Source organism: Puccinia triticina, chromosome 9A (genome assembly GCF_026914185.1).
Source record: "Puccinia triticina chromosome 9A, complete sequence".
Classification (NCBI taxonomy): Eukaryota; Fungi; Basidiomycota; class Pucciniomycetes; order Pucciniales; family Pucciniaceae; genus Puccinia; species Puccinia triticina.
Window position 1 is genome coordinate 612,372 of NC_070566.1, and position 19,893 is coordinate 632,264.

A 19,893-nucleotide genomic window follows, 5' to 3' on the forward strand; every position below is an offset into this window, starting at 1 on the left:
CAGCATGCCTAAAGTTTCTGCCCGATTCCGGAATCGGAAGATTAACTTCAGGACTCGGATCACCATCCATACCGGCCATCTTGATACTCCCTCTGATCTGGAAGAAGATGATTATACGTTTGAGGACGATCGCCGGCAATCCATCGGCAGTCCTGCTAAAGATCGCAGTCATATCGTCGAAACCGGGGTTGACAAGGAGGAGGAGTCCGAACTCCATCTCCAGAAGGTCATCAATGCCTCAACCGCCGCACTCTTGCGCTCGGCAGTCAACCCACGCAAACCCGTCAGCCCCGGTGTCATTGCCGAACTCGCTCACACCGCTGCCAACTCAACCCTTGCCGCACAGTCCTCTACCACTACCACCACCACCACCACCACCACTAATAATAATAATAACACCTCCGCCCCCAACGACTCAAACGTCCCCCACATCCCCATCCCAGATGCTGCTGGCCTCGTCGACCCTGCCACGTATGAGGCACTCTACGCACACTCCAAAATATTCTTGCCGAGTTCGTACATCAGATTCAGTGATACGGTCGAAGACACTCTCGGCGGTGTCCTATACACCATGGACGAGGAAGACGAGGCCTGGCTCAATCGTTTCAACTCGGAAAACGCGCCTGGCATTGAGCACACCTCAACCCCAGATGACAGCACCAAGAACCGGAAGACTAACTCGCGTAAGGGGAAAGAGAAAGAACGCGCTGGAGTCGAAAATGACGGGCCGGGCCGTCTTGCCGAGGATGATTTTGAAGCGATCATGGATCATTTCGAGAAAACCACCGAAGAGACCGTCCCCGGCTTGCATCTGGTGAGTTCCAACTTTCATCCCAGTATCACATCTCTGAACAACAATGGCGAGATCATCCTAATCTAAATGAAATATACAAAAAACTTGGACAGGACACCAACCGTCTACCGTCTCTGGCGGACTTGGAGCCCTCTTTGGAATCTCCGTTGATTCCGCAGCGGCTATCTTCCGTAAAGATATTCGCCAAGTTTGTATATTCCCATTGGAAAGAGCGCCGGCTAAAGCGCGGCGGCAAACCAATCATGCCCGCTGTTGACGTACGTTGTGATGAGTATATGAGAGTTTCGTCCTGTGAATTGTTATTAACTAGCGATGCGCGCTCACCCTGTAGTTTGACGAGACAAATGAAAGCAATCCTTACGTCTGTTTCCGCCGACGGGAAATAAAGATGGTTCGGAAGACGCGGCGAACAGATACCCAAAACATGGACCGTCTCGTGCGTCTCCGGAACGATCTGTACAAAGCCCAAGAGCTTTTAAATACAGTTCTTGCCCGGGAGCGCACGAAGAGGGAAGCTGTCGAGCTAGAGAAAGCCATCTTTGAGGGCCGTTGCCTGATCCGCGAAATGAAACGCAGCCTGAATGAAGCGGATGGTGATGAGGAGCTTCTAGTCAGTAAGAAGGAGAAGAGACGGAAGCGAGAGCAATCCGGCAACGGGTGAGTAATATCTTGGAGCCTCAACTGATCACTATACGCATGACTTGCCAATACTAATCAATTGGCCAACATCCAGCACACTTAAGAGTCCACTGCGAAATGCGGCTGGGCTTAGCCTCTCGGGTCCCGCCTCAGCTGGTACCAGCGTGTGGGAAGATGTACAATTCTATCGAGACCAAGCTAAAGCTTCAACCAAGCTCATGGAGCGAGATTACAACAGGTGTCGTGAAGAGCAGAATGGATGGGAAGATCTGACGGATTCCGCCCATCTTCCTATGCCACTCTCAGCTGCTGCGCTGAGGTGGCGTGGGGCCCTTCCCTCCGATCCACATCTTGCCTCCAAATCGCATCGGGAGGCTACAGTCAACTTTGAGCAAGGCCTTTCTACTGCCCCATCGGTAATGGAGCACAATCAGTTCCGGAAGCGAGTGGGAAGAGGTGGACGTCTTTTTCTCGATCGTATCGCTGCTCCACGGCAGAGGAGATGTACAAGAACCTGGTTAAAACCTGAGGTACCTAGTGAATCCGAAGATAATGCTCGCCATCGGAGATTGACTGATCGCTGGCGGTATGATGACGATCTGCGTCAAGACTTCCCGGCGGCCGATTATCCGCATGTCATTGACGATTATAGCATAACCTACTCGGCTAGGCGTAGTCAACTTCTAGACCAAGAAGATCTTCAGTGTCTAGATCCGCAGGGTGAAGTCTATTTGACCAAGGTCGCTGAATACTTTGATCGAGCGCCCCAGCCGGAGCCACCAGTCGTCAAGCTTGGCAAGCTGCCAAGCAAAGTAGTCACCAATCTATACGGGGCCGGTCTAGGCTGTCCAACCTTCCCTTCCTCCGGGCCGGCGGTGACGATGCCTGAGCAACTCTTGGCTGCCCACGCCTCCGCACAAGTCCCCAATCTCAGACTGAACTCCGCGGGAAAGAGAGCCCCATCCAACGGTGCCGGCTCGACCGTCAATAGGACTCCTACGTCTGCTCAAGCTGCCAATCGGACTCGAAAGAACCCGTCTGTCAATGGATCGCCAACGGCGAATGCCAATGTCAAGGCTCCTTCTCTTCAGGGCCAGCCCCCGATTCAACAGATGGTCTGGTATTAGTTCTTTTCTCCTCATCCTCCTTTCGAACTCGCCCCGACAGACTAGTAGTCGACGCTAGTGGTTTTTGTTCTCCATCGTTGCTTTTTCTTTCAAATAAGCCGATCTCATCTTCATATGCTCTTATACAATGAGGATATCCAGTCGCTTGTAAGAAATCAGTCGATGGCGTTCCTACTCTTCTTTCGTTATCCTATTTATTTACATGAATATATACAAATATATATTTGAAGTCGCAACAAGTCAATACTGTGTATACACTACCCTAGGTATTACCGCGGCTCTTTGAGTGGGGATTATTTTATGCTGGAGCATCACTGGGACCCTAGCTGACTATTGCTAGCTTTCGGGAGATCTCTTCGGGCCGGTATGCCCCCTCCGATTGTGGGAGGGACTTGTGATTGTTTGGATTACTGCTCATGTCCAGCGTAAATCTTGGATTCAGGTCAGATCAAACATGAATTGTTTCTGGAGTTTCCCCCTGGTCTTGCGACGTCTGAACAGTGCAAAACTATGAGTTCTTTCACGCTATACTGTTCGGAGCGAGATTCGACTGATTTGGCCTAATAATAAGAGCTGAGGGAGGTCAGTAGGGCTTAGCAGGTCCGTTCCATTCGTTATCCTTCGGTGTACTTTTGTGGATTGGGTCGAACTATGCATGATCCCATCCATAAAACTGGGGCCTCAGGGACGGCCAATGTTTGGGTTGTAGGAAAAATCTCTTTATTTGTCGGCGTGTCTGGTTACGGCTTTTCTTCAGTTGATGGCAACGAGTCTCTTTAGGAGCCTTTGTAACAGAGCATAGAAAGACAGTTTTCTCTGCAGTTTCGATATCATCAAAGATAAAGATGTTAAAGTTGTTTTCATCTTTATGCTTTAGTCGCGTAAAAAGTTCCTTTTGCAGGACCAAAATAAGGATGTAAGCCGTTTTCACCTGTTTTTTCTCCCTGCAGTCCTCATAGCCACGGCGCGCAGATCCCGTATTAGGCTGGGTGGGGTCTGGTGGTACATAATCTGGGAGGATTCGAGGAACCCTGAAATTAGTGCAGGGAAGAGTCCTCGCGAGTTGCTGATTGCCCATTTGCCAGAGAACTGCTGAGAACTGCCATGGTGGAGTTAAAAATACAGGGATCTGCATGGCTTGTGCTTGTCTTACAGAGTTTGTCAAGCACTGCTGAACTTTGTGCATACATGCTGGGCACTGTGAAGTTTGTGCATACTTGCTGGGATCAAGTTTATGTCTGTTTCTGCCAGCCCCGTCATAAGCCCATTCCGCCGGAGGCTCTCAAGTTCAAGTTTCCTATAAATGCTCTCTGGAAGACATTGATATCATCCACAAGATTCTATTTGTATACCTGCCACCAAGGGCGATGCACCTGCGAATGATGGCGAGCTCTTCCGGCTGGACCCATCGTTGCTTGGCTTCTCCCTCAAAATTGATGATCCCATCGACACCTCGGCTTCCAGTGAGGCTCCGCCATCATCTCGTCTCCCGTGGCTTCGCCAGCTTGAAAGCGGCCAGAAGCCCTTATAAGCCATCAGACTCTTACCTGGTAGGCCCCACCGAGCCCCCACTTTTCGAGCACAGCTTACCAGTCCATTGGGCGGAACACATCCTGCCAACCTATCATGACCAACCGGCCCTGATCTGCAGAGCCGAGCCTCCATCTCCGATTCATCAGTCCGGACAGAGTGGCTGCCTTCGACTGAGCTATGCCCAACTCGATCAGAGCATCAATTCGGTGGCTCTTGGTCTCCTCCAGCTTGGGATTCGGTGCGACTTTCTTGGCTCCTACCACGTATCCTAAGCGTTTTAGCATTCGCCAAAAGCCGCCAGAGTTTTTTACAGAAGCCGATTATTTGCTGGACTGACCTCAGCTCTTCGGGTCACTCCCATCCCCATTTCCATCCACTCCAGCAAAGGCGACAGGGTGGGCATCAATACCCCCACACATTCAATCTATCCAATTCTTCAATGGGCTACTTCCAAGATTGGAGCCATCCTGGCCACAGTCAATCCAGCGTATGCGACGTCTGAACTGGTCAACGTCCTTAAAGTGAGCATAGAGCACTAGATAATTATTTCACAGTCTCAATTCTCTCCATATAAAATACGGCGAGGTCCAGAAGCATTTGATTGACCCACATCTCTGGTGTTTACCTGCGTGTTATGTAATTCCCTAGAAAGTTGACTGCAAGATATTGTTTAGCACGCCATCATTCAAATCCAAGGACATGGTTCCAGTCCTGTCAAGCCTATTCCAGGAGATACCCTCACTCACAACCCTGGTCATCGTCGATAACGAATCGCACCTGCCTGGTAAAAGGTCGAAATCTGAAATACTGCAGAAAGTTAATTCTAACAGCTCATCGTCGTCTTCGGTGATCGACTTGGAGCAAGTTATCCGCCAGTCCCCTTATACCTCATCATCTGGACAACATTCCTTCCCGGAACTTGAAGCAGAAGACGTCATTAACCTCCAATTCAGTTGAGTCTCACATTGTCCCTATACTGCAAAGAGATTATGCACGTCACGTCACCAGCTTATGAAATTTCGACAAATTTGCATCCAAAAAAAGCCAGCGGAACGACTGGACTTCCGAAAGCTGGTAAGCCGCAATATGATTTTTGAAAATCACGCAGTAGAATATATAAATCATTTGAAGCTGATTTGAGCCACCGATTACTTCAAACGTAGTCTCGTTAACCCATCGGAATTTGTTAAACAACGCCCAACACATCGCTGATCGGACCAATCTGACCTCGAGAGATTTTCTATGCAATGTGCCGCCGCTGTTTCACTGCTTCGGTATGTCCTTGAACTTGGCTCGTCAATCAGCTTCTAAATCCCACTAGGCTCCATTGTGAAAAATTCATCTGGATGTCTCATATGATCGATCTGTTTTGAGACTGCCAGGATCTGTTATCGGGAATTTGGCAAGCTTCGTTAAGGGTGCTACGGTAGTTCTCCCATGCGAAACATTTGATCCGCATGCAGTCATTCGGGCTGTCTCTGAGGAACGTTGCACGGTCTTGTCAGTTCCAATCTTCATTTACTGCTTTGTTTAGGAAGCGTGGGATTACAGGTCCAATTTATTCCCTTTGGCCAAGATAAGAGTTATGACTTATGACTCACTTTTTTTTCTATCTTTTGTTGCTGGCTAGGAATGGTGTCGGGACAATGTTCTTGGCTGAGCTCAATGCTCTAGATCAAATGAAGGATGTGGACATGTCTTGTCTAAGGTCAATCCACACACAACTGTTTCGACTAATTGCTACATCCTACTTTCCCACTCCGCCCTCAAATTCTGGCATCTTTACTAACCTCCATCTATTTATTTTTTATTCGTGTCACGATGCACCTGCAGAACCGGTGTTGTAGCGGGCTCTTCAGTATCAGCAGAGTTAATGAATCGAATCGAAGATCGATTGGGCATCAAAGAGTTAACAATCCTCTATGGTTAGTATTTTGAACGTCACAACAAACAATTGAGAGCATCTATACGCTGATAGTCGATACATTGCTCTTGTTATGATGTTTGCAATGCCCATTTGACGATCAGGGATGACAGAAACTTCACCTGGTAGCTTTCAAACGCAAACGTCTGATGAGAAATCCAAGCGAATAGTTCAGTGCAAAAATAAAAAAACACTTGCTATTGATTGATGGGGCCCAGTGCCGCGCTGACTGGAAAATGTGCCATTATGAAATTCCGGTTTTCAGAACACAGTTGGGACTATTTATCCCCACACACAGGCGAAAGTGGTCGATTTGGCGACGCGCCAGATCGTGGAGAGAGGCCAGAGGGGGGAGCTCTTGGTTTCGGGATACTCGGTCCAAAAGGGATATTGGAACGATCAGCTCGAGACTTCAAAAGCCATGATAGCTGATCAGGAGGGTCGTGTTTGGATGCACACGGGTGACATCGCAAGCATTGATGATGATGGTTTGTCCTGCTCATTTTCTCTCTGAATCTTTGCCCTGGCAGCGTCCGTCTACAGACTCTCAATCATCGACATCTGCTACTCTACCAGGCTACTTGAAAATCGTTGGTCGTGCAAAGGAAGTCATCATTCGAGGCGGAGAAAATCTCTACCCGGTCGTGATTGAAAATTGTATCGTGGGTTCAGGACTATTCAAATTCAACGAGAATATAAACAACGCGCCAATGAATTCTTAAACATCTTGCATCCTCTCTTTCAGATCAAGTTGGATGGCGTAGTAAGTGTAGCAGTAGTTGCAGCCAAAGATGAATTTTATGGAGAAGTGAGTAGTGGCGGTTTAGAGGCCCATCAATTCCCTGGAGTGTGACCAGCCTGAAACGAGATTAGATGATCTTGGTGTTAATTAATCAAATTCAAAATCCTAGGTCGTCGCCGCATTCGTTAAAAGAAAGGCCACCAGTTCCAGAAGACATTCTTCGACCCCGGCATCGGGAACACTGACAACGGGTATTGATCAATCAGTCACTGAAGATGACATTCGAGCGATCGTGAAAACGAACATGGCTGGGGCAAATATTCCAAAATACATATGGTCAGCACATATATTCATTCATTAGATAACCCTGCCTCGTAGCAATCTAGCATGAGCACATTCGCCACAATCATGATCACATTCTCCGTAAAACTTATCATTTGGAAATCTGATTCTGGTGTGGATCTGCTGATGTGACGGTAAATAGGTTCTTAGATTCGATTGGTCAAGGCGACTTTCCAATGACCGGCAGTGGGAAGATCAAAAAGACTGAATTAGCTGCTTGGGCCCAGGAGTTATTGAATCACCAGGAATGATCAACCTTGTATATAACTCCAATGCAAGACATGCGTAAAAAAATAAGGCTATGATTCCAACTGAAGCCCCGGGGAGTGACCCAGGGAGTGCGGGGTGGTGACATCAGCCAAAGTCCAATGAGCTACTCACAACAGTGGGCCCCTACGCTACATTTAGTCAGTATTTCAGCGCAGCGTAGCGGATCTAAATTACAAATGACGGGGTTTTCCGTTAGCGGGCAGTTATTGCCCACTACTGCTAACAGGCACCCCTTGAAACTACAGGGCCTCTATTGCTGCTATCAGCGCTAGCAGTGCTATTCAACTGCTAAAAAAGCTGATAGCGCTGTTAGCACCCATTAGTGTAGTGTAGCGGCCCGTAGCAGGCGCTACAGCAAACGGCACTGTGTCAGGAACTACACAATGCTAAACTAGTGGATAGTGCACGCTACGGATAGTTTAGCATAGCGGCCCACCGTTGCTAGTACTCACCAGTCGCACAGTTGGTTGCATGGGCAGCCCCCTGTAGGAAACAACAGGGCAATTGGATGACTTCCCTGCCCCTTGAGTCTGGGAGCCTCCCAGATCTCAATTTACACAACCAAACTCTTGATTTTCAGGATCAAGGAAAATGTTTTTCTAAGCCTGTAGTTTGTTGCTCTCATGTGTGCTGTTTGTGGTTTTGGTAGGTGTCTTAATTTAGGATTCAGAGGGGCATCTAGAGCTCTCTAAATGCCGGCAGGAAGTCCTTCCTCCATTGTAGCCTAGTTGCAGTAGCACAAGAGCTGGAAAAAAGTGTGGGGCACAGGGTGTGCTTTATTGTTGTAGCAAGATTGCTTGACATGTTGCAAGCATCAATGGGTAGTTACAAATTACAATACGGTACAATAACCACTGTTATCCGTGTAGTGTACTACTTGCTGTTAATACACATAAGGCATTATTTTATTAGTAACAACCAATTTTTAGCCCGGGACTGTATTGTAACAGGGCACATTTTCTCAAGTGTTACTTGTGTTATGCTACTAGTAAACACTCAGTAACACAATAAAGAGGGGTAAATGACACCCTCTGGCCAATATATTTTCTGAGATCTGCCCCTCTGTGCCGCCAGATGTTGTAACTAATGGAGGACTTCCCGTCATTTTTGAATAAATCTGGAATTTCAGATTTTGCAGGGAAATCTGGAATTTGGGACTCTGGATTGCTTTGGGGATCTTCGGGGACCTAGATTTCCCTGCGAAATCTGAAATCTGGCGGCTCAGATCTGACTTTCCAGATTGACAGGAAGTCCTCCAATGCAAAAAATAAAAATCCCTAAGGTGAAATATTGCAACACACTTCTGTTACTGTTAACGGTAACTGTAATGAGAAAAAAATTGGTATGATATTGGTATGTTATCAATAACAATACCATACCTACCCACTATAGTTGTCAGGGTACGTCTCTAAGGTGATGTTACTCTGAATGAAATTGATACTGGGTATCAATGAGGACAGCGCTGGCAAAGCAGGAAAACAACTAAAACACTTAGACCGTAGTCTATCTCTACTCAATCGTTGATGCAGGAGGAGAAGCCAAACCTCTTGGGTAAGAGGGGCCTAGTGGAGAAAGATACTTGCTGGGATCTAGAGGATTCAGACGCCGGACAAAGGAGAGCCTCTCAAACTTACCTGGTCAGAGACTTACTAGTATCCGGGAGGTGAAGTTGAAGGCCAAGGGGAGTCACACGTGAAGGTTGGTGGAGAGGGAGGGAAGGTCAAAGAGTTTGAATCAAAGAAGTTGAATAAATGAAGAGATGGGAGCTTAATAGGTAAAGGCCCCAATCATTGATGTCTCAACAATGTAAGCAGGCTTGGTACCAAAAAACTCTGGGTCAGGTTGTGAATGGTTTGGGCCAACCCAAAACCGACCCAAGACCTTTGGGTTGGGTTTGGGCACATTCTTAAAGAAAATGACATGACCCAAACCCAACCCAACCCAACTTGTAAAATTTTCAGGTTGGGTTCGGGCAGCCTATTTCCTAATTGGGTCACCCTGCGACCCAACTATGATGCCTCCAACAGTCAAGTTGGGGGTTTTTGGCGCCTAAGAGATTGGTTTGACCTGAGACCCAAACCAACCCAACCCGGACCCAACCCAAAATAGTATGACATCCGGTTGGGTTTGGGCAGCATATTTTAAAATCTGCCCCAACCCAACCCAAACCACGCTAAATTTTGGGTCAGGTTTGGGCGCTGTTTTTTGACCCAAACCCAACCCGTTTACACCCTGAACTCTGAGGGAAAACTCTCTTAAACTGGGAGCCCCCTTACTATATGGGAGGAATGAAGCCTTGACTCTTTTCCCTCCCATTCTTCCATCTTCTTGCCCGCTTAACAGCGGGCATACAACTTGCTATACATAGACAGATACCCTGCCAGGTACGCCACGGCAGCGGTCTCAACTCTACATACTGACTTCAATGTAATCAGCGCTCTCACTAGCACACTTCAGGACAAGGGAGACACTTTTGTGGCTCCTTGTTGGCTGCCTGCACTTTCTGGACTAGCAGGTAGCTGACAATTGTTGCAAGCGTGTCCAATTTCAGTAGGGGTGTGCAAGGTCATTGGATCAGCACAAGAAAAGGTGTTGGTGCTGGGGCTTGGTGAGTAGGGGTTGGCACTGAGATCCAATGAAGGCCAAGCTGATGTTCTAGAGAAAAAATTTGAAGCAGAGAGGATCTTAAGGGTAAAAAAATACAGATGGGGCTCTTTTGGACTAGAAAAAAAAGTGTAAGGACTTGGTTGAGTGCTTCACTGAACATTGTCAAAGAGGAACAGGGAGTGGCACAAGGGCTGTGAAACATTCTAGTTCCAACATCAGGGGGCTTTGTTGCAAGTGTCTATAACAGAGAGAGGGAAGCTCTCTGCTGGACTAGGAGTAGGAAGGATGGGGAGGAGTCAAGTCTAAGTACTTGTGGGAAGTCTGGGCTGATGTAAGCAGGTGATGTCAAACTCCATAAAATATTATGTGTCCTATGGCAGTTGAACCCATGTCTCTTATATCCATCTCAAGTGTGCTAACCACTGTACCCAGGACGCTTGGATATGAATTGGGTGAATGAGCATCCACTGGTATCACATGAAGATCCCTAATTGAGGGTAAGACCTGTAAATGACAGGTAATGAATGAGTAGAACCACAACCTGACAGGTGACAGAACTTGTGAAACTCCACAAGGGGTGGGGTTTTACAGGTGGTTGTTCCAGAGAATATAGAATGGTGGGATGTACCAGGAATGGTTCATCAATCTAATCAGCTGCAGCAACATGAAGATGCCAAGTAGTATGATAGCCAAGTGAAGAAGTTTGTTGTTGAACATGTAAACCATCAACATGATAGACAAGGGTGATATGCGGCCAACAAAAGACCATTACCATGATAGAGAAGAATGATATCCAGCCCACAAAGGAGCATTATCTAAAAGATAGATTCTGGCGGAGAAGCAAGACTGTAAGTTAAATAGATGAGTGAAAGAGTCAAAGAGGCAAAAAATCAACACTACAAGAAAAACTCTAGAAACTGCCAGCAGTTCATGACATGTGGCATAATCCAGTGTAACTGCCATTGTAACTCCACATAATTACATTATGCCCTTTCATGCACAGTCACTGTGCAATGTGCACAGTGACTGTGCATTCACGCTTGGTTGAAATAGAATTTGAGAAAGGCTTGAGTATCACCTCAAGCTTCTTTTTAGCTTCTGAATCTCAACTGCTAGCAGTTTCCAGAGTTTTTCTTGTAGTGCAATGAGTTTTTATTTCTGGATCAACAAACTCAAACTATAAATAGAAGAACAAATCTGATGGAAAACAATATAAAGCTATTCTATTATTGACTAGAAATGTATGCTAATGATGAACAAATGAAAAAACAGAGAGCTGAAATGCATGAATACTAACATTCAAGGTATAGCTGCAAAATTCCGTGCAGGCCCTCTGCTGCAGAATTGCAAAAGGCGGTGTGACAATTTTCACCCTGATGGTTGTGCGAAAATTTAACTTAACAAAGTCCCTCTCTATGTGGAGGGGGGGGAACTGTCCTGCAGGGACCCTCCAAAGGAGGTACTTATGCACTAAGTCAACCCCACAGCCCAAGAGAATTTCAAAATGGCAGTTTTCAACTTGTTCTAGCAGCACCATTTCTCATTGGGTGAATAGGGAATAGAGTAACAAAAGATTCCCAATATCATGGAGAATCTGATGAGCTGAGTACAGCGGGCACAATGTGGGCGTTGTTTGAGGGTCGTGGAAGGATGATAATTTCATCAGACTGAGAAGAAAAACAAACAGAGAAAGAAAGGTAGGAAAGAGAAAGAAAAGAGAGAATAGAAGAAGAAACAGACCTGAGGACAGCGGGCATGATGTGGGCGGTGTTTGAGGGTCGTAGAAGGATGATAATTTCATCAGACTGAGAAGAAAAACAAACAGAGAAAGAAAGAGAGGAAAGAGAAAGAAGAAGAAACAGACCTGAGGACAGCGGGCATGATGTGGGCGGTGTTTGAGGGTTGTGGAAGGATGATGAAAGGGTCCTTCCACACCCGCTGCCTCAGATGAACTACATACAACTTGTGACATGTGTGTGAAAGATGAAAGACATGTGAGAAGCAGAAACCAGAAACAAAACCTGAGTAATATACTCAACAGAATCTTGCTACATATTTTGTTAAATCTTTTTGGGGCTTTTTGGGGCTTTTTGGGGCCTTGAGTTGCACTCAACTTCCTTTGTTATGAAAAGATTGGTTGTGCTTCATCTTGTATTAAAAATCTTGCACAGTGCACTGCACACAATCCAAAACTAATGATATTCCCAAGGATATTTCAGATTGAGCAGAATTTCTGGGGGTAGATTAGGATAGTACATAGGTGAGGACAGCTTGGGAGGTTCTAGAAATGAAAACTAGAGGAAAAATTATTTGCTGGAATTCTGGCTTGCTCTACTCTCCGCGCCGTTGTAAGACTCAAAAGGTGTCGTGAGACCCTTTTGCTGAATGGCGAAAGGTATGGGCGAGGTGCAAGCTCTGCCTTTCTGTATATCAGAAAACAAGACCACCAAGGTAAGCTTGGCAATTTATTTTGTGATAGGATATGTTCGAAGATGAGATATATAAGAGGATTGTTGTCGATGTCCGAGGTTGATGGGGTTACTGATGTATGTGATAGGTGACGGCGACTTGATGTCTCGAGTGGGGCTTGAACCTAGGTCCTTGGCCTGGGGGTATATAAGTTCAGAAAGGGAGGAGTGATGAGGGTGAGAGGGAGCTAAGCTCAACCAGGAGTGGAACCGGGGACTGGTTACTGGTGAAAGGTGTGTGACTGAGCGGTGATATGAATTTCAAATAAAGTGTGAAAGGTATGTGAAACTGAGTGGTGATGTGAGCTGATAACTGTGATATGGATAGATAATATGAGTGATAAGTGAGTAGAGAATATAGACCGCTGGATGGCATGAGGAGGGAACAACTGGCAGGCAGAGGCCTCCTTATATAGACAATGATGAGGGAATTTAGCTCCAGGGGAGCAGCTATGAGGGAATTTGGCTGGTGAGAAAGTACAACTGAGGGAATTTAGCTAGACCATCTACAATGCGTCCCTTTGATATGCAAACAGGATCATATATATTCATACAAGGATTTTCCAAGATCAAAGATATGCAAATGGGAAACAAACATATGCAAGGAAAAATAGGAGGTGACGACTGATAAAAGGAAGGAAGAAAAGTAATTCATGTGCCGTATGCATTATGCCAAGTACGGTAGCCAAGAGTTGAGTCTGTGTGTGAACCCATTCGGACTGGTGCGTGAAAGGGGTGATTTGCGTATCTTCTGATCCGGTAGAGATATGAGAGTGGTTTCAGTGGGTGACTAGGGGTTATTTTGGTCCTAGATTCCATTTCTGATGTCCATTTGGCCGTATCTGGAGGCGTTTTGTGAGTACACATAAAAGTTTGAATTTTTCCTCCTACAAACACAGGAATAATGACCACACCATGTTTCAACATGCTCTTCTCCTTTGCTGTGTGTCAATACCCTCTTCTCTTGGTTCTAACAACAGTGGGTAGTTACTTTACTTTACGATATCTGCGGGATTTTTGTAAAGTAACTACCTGCCGTTACTTTTTGCGCCGTTATCGTTAGCAGTAACGCGCGAACAGCGGCATCGCGCGTAACGTAGCGGGCCTCTTTTTTTGAGGCCGTTACCAGTAAAGTAACGCGTTATCCAGCAGATAACGCGTTATTGAGCAATAAAAGGCCCAATTGGCCCTATTTTGGCCTTTTATTGCTCGTTATCTTGCCCGATATCTTTCGCTACGCGCTCAGATATAGTAACGGCCGTCGCGAAAAAAAAACTCTTGGTGTGATATTGATATCGCACTGCCGTTACTGGTAACAATAACGATAACGGCCAAAAAACGTTACGTTATCCTTACGTTATGCGTTACTGTAGTGATAACTACCCACCGTTGGTTCTAAATGCATTGATGTCATGCATGACATCATTCAGTCATGTGATGTTAGTCAGTTTGTAGACATCACTTCCTTTCCACCTTCTCTTCTCCCTCCAGATCCGCATTGATTGATACTACACTCAAAATCACATTCTCCTCAAAATTATTCTCCAAACCAAAATCCCTGTTGATCCTAAATAGGCTTCAATGTCATTCTCAAGCCTATTCTAACTTTACTAATAACATTATTGTTATTCTCCAACTCATCTCTACACCATCATTTCAACTACTCCCCTTATTCCACTGTCTCTTTCTCACCTTTTTGTATTTCACATCTTCTCTCCTCAAAAATTAACAACATCAAATTTCTCTCCTCCTCAAATTTAACAACATCAAATTTGCCTCCAACCTATAGTTGAATTGTTGGCTCACTTCTACCGTGTCAATTATTGGCACTCTTCTAATTGATCTTTCTCCAATACCGTTGTGAGAACTCCTTTTGGGACGGGTGGCAGTTCTGCAAGGGGGAAATAGCAGTTATAATATTTCAAGTATGTATGAAGCTTTTACAACTGTTACGGGTGGTTTGAAATACCTGCCCCTCTATGATACTACACAAGAGTTATCACTACAAATTTATTTTATTGTTGTGGCAAACTAATGATAGAGAGAACTATGTGTAGCAGTCTCTAATCAAACTTGAATTCAGTGGAAATGCTGAGTGGATATTAAAAGAATAATTGAATTGAGATTTATTGCCTAAATGAAACCAACACGCTGAAAGAAAACAATTAGAAATTGAAGAGCACATGACAACTGGAGGAAGAAGAAGAAGAGAACAAGAACCAACATAGAGACAAGCAAGGGTATATGAGAGATGAGGCTGTTGAGGTTGTGAGGACTAGGAAGGAAGATTGAGAAGAGCAGAAGCTGAGGTCAAGATGTTAGTTGATAAGCTGAAGTGGGATTGAGCGGATTGGGGTAAGGTTTCACCAGACAAACATGGAAGAAGCGAGTTGTAAGAAGAAAGAAAAGGAAGAAGGAATTGAAGTGGATGAGGAGGATTGAGTGATGTGATTGATTGTTGTTGAGTTGAGTTGATATTGAGTATGGCTGAGTTGAAGAGATGATGGACAGGTGTAAAGAAAAGAAGGAGGAAAGGGGAAGAAGGAGAGACAATGAAGAGATGTCACAAGTGTGAAATGGCTGTGATTTTTACAGATATGGGAAATGGAGTTGGTAGTGGAAATCAGTAGGAACGTAAGATATGTTTTGTATGTTTTATATGTCTTTTAGGGTGAGAGGCGTAGATGCCAAGGCATAGAATGTTTAGAGAAAACTGATGGTAGATGTGAACTATTCAAAGTGTCTTTGCCCTCCTCCTTAACCTTCAGTTAAGAATACAATGGGTTAAGATCACTTTGACTTGTTAAGGACACAAGTGCTGATGCTTTGCTACTTGACTACTTATATAATTCTGAGGTATTAAAGATGTTTGATGGGCAACTTAATTGAGATCACACTAGTGGATTTATGTGGATTTTGCTTGTAACTCTGAGTGAGATGTGTGTTCTAGTTAGGATTGCCTGAGTGACATGCTGAAATTGAGGAGGGAAAACATGCTCCTTATATATAGCAAAATGTGAGGGATTTTTGCTGGTGGGGAATTCAGTTGAGGGATTTATGCTGGTGTGACTTCTCCTTTGAGGGATTTTTTGCTTCATGGAAGCTTCTGTTGAGGGATTTTAGCTAGTGAGCCAAGTGATAAATGTGTGATCCAACATGTGACTGATGATGTCATGTGACCATACAGGGATACATGTGTGTGCCTGTATAAACTACTCCCTAAATATGTACTTGTAAATGATTCTATACTCTGTATTACCAAATATAATTCTATAGTGTTTGATTATGTTCTATCAAAAACAGTTTAATCCCAAATAACTTTTGACTGAGTGGAGCTAGCCTAGTGGTTCAAGTGAGTGACTAGGGGTTAAATGACATGTAGAATCTAACTATGCAATAATACATCCAAGAATATGCATCCTTCTCATACAGTGAATCAAGACTTTATGCAATTTGATACTTGAAACAGATTTGGCACACCACACCATCAATTACAAATCATTTCCATCCAGCATTCAATTCAATTTGGTGAGAAAAGAACTCAACATTTCTTCCAACTCTGTCATTTTTTATTATGTACTGAACTGTTCTCATGGTTAGCTTCTACGGTCCTATCCTCTTACTTCATTGTCTGGCCTCACCTCATTTTTAATCTTGAAAATATATCAGAACAGTATAATCTCTCACTGCAAAAAAAACTGTGTCAACTGTGAGCAGTTGACATGCGGCAACTCTGAGGAAGCTTGTGGTGTTACACCAGCCTTACTCAAGGTTTGACTCAACCCAAGCTTCAATGCACAGTCACTGTGCACCTTGCACAGTGACTGTGCCAACAAAGGCACTTCTGCATTCATGTGGAGTTACAATGGCAGCTTGGCTTGAGTATCCTGCATGTCAACTGCAAGCAGTTGACCAAGTTATTTTTGCAGTGTCTATTCTTTAAAACAATGTATTTTATCTTTCAAACTTCTAACTCGTGTATTTTTAGTTTGAGTTTTTTCTTTGGTAATCTAAAAAATATGTAGTTCTAATAACATTCAAGGACAAATAAGTGAAGGCAAGACTGGAAAAGTGCCCACCAAAATCCTCATTCTCTCAGGCCGCGGGGTCCACATCTAGTCTAACTAAGCCTCTCAAACAGAGGGGTGGCACATCCCAAAGGGACTCTGCATACGCAGCATAGGAGAGGCTTATGAATTGTGTCATACTTTTTACCTGAGAGGTTGGGGCTTTTCTGGCTTTTTATGCCCTTTTTTCCTTTCACCCTCCACACAGCAAAAACTGGCAAACCTCTGCTGAAGCCCTGAAGGTCCAATATAGCTGACCATCTTGGCTTCAGATCTCTGTCCTCATAATGAGGATTGGATGCATGAGCTGGATTGGCTGAGGCATATTAACCAGAGCCTGGAGAGCTTGCATCCTATGGAATTGAATTTAATGAGCATACTGTTTTCCGAGGTCAGTTCAATCTCCACATGTTATATAGCCCAGAATACCCCAAAAACCATAAGTTTGGAGGGTCATGGGAGGAGAACGCTTGGACTTCCAGATGTGTGTAGCGGCAAAAGACAGGGAAGAGTGAGACAAGTCTCATGGTCAAAAGGCCCTTTGGGAACACAGCAAAATTGGAAAGGCAAAAAGTCTACAGCAAAATGTATTGGAAGATTGGAATCCCTCAGGCCAAAATGTGGACATTAGTCCCAAGTCCCTCCTTTGGAGGTTGCGCTTTGCGCAAGGGCGCTTTGCGCAAGGGCGCTTTGCGCCAAACTTAACACAAGTCCCTTGCCTACGCTTGGGGGGCCCAAAGGGAGGGACTTGCTAAAGTCGGCTTACAAGGAGGAGAGCTACCAGCCAAATGGCTGGGAGGTGATCTCACCCCCTCAATTCACCACTAGCACTTCAAAAAACATCCCGCTGCCGGCACCATTAGAAGTGCAAGATTCCAAGCACATTTATTCCAGCTTGAAATTCCCAAGTAGCTTCATCCCTTTCAATGAATCATTGTGTGAATAAAATGCCACTGTAAACAATCTGACTTCTTCAAGCCCGGATATCCCAACAAATGTATCTGGTGTTATATACATAACCAAGTATCACACAGCAGACAAAACAAATACATATTATTTATGTATTCAACATCAGCACCTGGCTGCAGCAAGTCAAAATCCCGTGAGAGGTTTCATGGTCCAATGATCCAAACAGTTCCCCACCTGTCAAGGTTGACTTCACAAAATGAAAGAACACAGTGTGGAACTCCAACCGGTGCTGGGCCATCGGCAGTTACTGGAAGGGAGAGTGCGCTGTGCGCTGCCTTTGCCGTGGTCCGGAAAAGAAATGTAGGGGAATTGAGATAGCGGAAGTTGGAGGGGGGATTTGTTGAGAGACGACAAGGTTTAGATTCCCGTCGGCGGTAGTTTGTTGTTGAGGATCTGAAGAGGAAAGGAGTCTGGCAAAGAGGGCCGGAAGATGTGATCTAAAGAAGGGATTTGGGAAAAATGGGACTCAAGGTGCTGAGAGTTTGAACTCAGAAGACACGTGGATCAGAGAGGGATCAATAAGATTAAGATTCTGGATGGATGATCTGAAAAGCCAAAATAAAAGGGTTCAGACAAAGTCCATGCCGCCCCATCATCTGAGTTTGAGCTGAACTCAGACTCTGGGGACTGTGACATGTTGTGGACAGGTCATCATACACCTGCGCGCCTCTGCATGCACAACAACAAAACAAGACAAAACAACAAAACAGGAAAAGAACCAGAATGAACCAACCCTCCTCATGCAAACCCATCCAACGCGCACAGTAAGAAATTTAAAGTCAAAAATTAGACACAAAACCAGAAAAGAAAACACAAGGAAACAAAACAAATCAATGGAAAAGGAGGAAACATCTTGAAACACCTTGAGGATCTTGAGGACTGAGTTCTTGAGACTGGGGGATGAAAGCTGAATATCTTGAGGACTGGATACACTCCGCACTGAATCACCGCCTGTACCATTTGGCGCACCACAACAGCCAACTGCAAATTGCAAGCAACCGGCTATTTTGCACCATTTTTTTCCAAAAAACAAGGAAAAGATGCCTGAGAAGCAAGGCTACAACTTTGCCAATTCAGAATTGTTCTGAAGGGCTTGGTTTTTGCTCAAATGACTCTTGAGCTTAAAAATGGTGAAAAGTTCACCATTTTCTCAAAGTGCTCAGGCCACGCGGGTGACTTTGGAGGTAAGCCCCTCCTACGGAGAGTCCGAGAGGCTTTGTTAAGCTCGGCTTCGCGCCAGCCCAGGCTGCACCAGGGCTCTCCCAAGTGGGGGACTTGTGTGAAGTTAGGGTCCACATAGCCCGCAAGTCCCTCCTTCAGACTCCAGAGGTCGCTTTGCTCCGTCAGCTAAGTTAGCGCAAACATCAGAGTGGACATCAGACATTGCCCGGCGGTGTTTCACCCGCCTCACTCGGAAACAAGGGGCTCGTCTCAAGCTAGGGTGTACTCCAGTATGAGATGAACCTGCCTCTCACTCTGAAGCGAGGGGCTTCTATTATGCTAACAACTTGCTACACGTTTGGAAGTTCAGCCCCAAGCAAGGTTTTGACTTGCAAGGCTCCACAAGCAGGAGGCCGAATGGGGTGGTGGATGTGTACGCGGAAATGATGAAACAGAGGGAAGCCTTTGTCGGAGACAAGTTCAGAGGAACTGGGGAGAAACCCCCGCTTCGCATCAACATGAAGGCACTCGGCTTTTCCGTTCGTCGATAACAGGCTTCTGCTTCGCTAGGCTCACGCTTCCCCTCCCCCCGATTAACCCACACCATGTTTTCAAGCCGCCAACGAATACTCTCTCTTGTTTTATGCTCTTTTCACGCGGCTCGCTGCATAGCCAAGCCTGTCTTCAAAATCAGTCATGGGGCAGATCAAGGCTCAACCGGTATTTTTCTCTGCCACCGATTCTCCTACATGAAATACTCGAAATACAAAAGTTATATGATTCACTGATATTGTCCTTTTAACTTTAGCTAACATGGTACGTGATGTGGATGGTCATCAACTTTCGAGCTCTGGAACAATGTTCCGAGACTTGAAAGAAAGTTCAGATCCTCAACCAGCCGCGATTCCAGTCGCCCAAAAACGTCAGTCACATTTCTCACCGCGTAGTCACCTAAGCTCAAAAAGCGAAAGAAACTGATTGTTTGTGATTAAATCTGTCAGAGATGATGATCGCGGACTCGCCGGAATCAAAACAAAGCATTAACTTCTATGGTATTAATCTATTTTTGACATTTGTACGATTGGGGAAGCTGACGTTAAAACACTCGAATAAACATCAGGGCTGGAAGCAAGGGGTGATGAATTTAGAATTTTGCGTGAAAGCCTCTCAATGGCCAAGAAAAACCTTATAAAATCAGCCTATAAAATCAGGAAATATGAGATAGCACAT

The 19,893-nt window shown here is 45.2% G+C and overlaps 3 protein-coding genes across 3 annotated transcripts; all 3 read left to right on the forward strand.

The window, feature by feature from the left end:
• Positions 1-4: 4 nt before the first annotated feature.
• On the forward strand, positions 5-2,580 carry PtA15_9A51 (uncharacterized protein; the record flags this gene model as incomplete). Its single annotated transcript, XM_053172737.1, has 4 exons — positions 5-814; positions 907-1,071; positions 1,146-1,471; positions 1,548-2,580. The coding sequence occupies 4 exons, from the start codon at positions 5-7 to the stop codon at positions 2,578-2,580; spliced, it is 2,334 nt and encodes a 777-aa protein (XP_053023482.1).
• A 1,367-nt stretch (positions 2,581-3,947) lies between these two features.
• PtA15_9A52 (uncharacterized protein) lies at positions 3,948-7,372 on the forward strand (the record flags this gene model as incomplete). The annotated part of the gene is made up of 14 exons (XM_053172748.1): positions 3,948-4,351; positions 4,496-4,634; positions 4,762-5,065; positions 5,158-5,187; positions 5,277-5,387; positions 5,496-5,613; positions 5,744-5,821; positions 5,947-6,038; positions 6,142-6,206; positions 6,303-6,525; positions 6,614-6,699; positions 6,783-6,845; positions 6,949-7,115; positions 7,264-7,372. 14 exons carry the CDS (start codon positions 3,948-3,950, stop codon positions 7,370-7,372), a joined length of 1,989 nt encoding a protein of 662 aa, XP_053023483.1.
• An 8,686-nt stretch (positions 7,373-16,058) lies between these two features.
• PtA15_9A53 (uncharacterized protein) lies at positions 16,059-19,214 on the forward strand (the record flags this gene model as incomplete). Its single annotated transcript, XM_053172759.1, has 2 exons — positions 16,059-16,061; positions 19,029-19,214. 2 exons carry the CDS (start codon positions 16,059-16,061, stop codon positions 19,212-19,214), a joined length of 189 nt encoding a protein of 62 aa, XP_053023484.1.
• Positions 19,215-19,893: the final 679 nt, after the last annotated feature.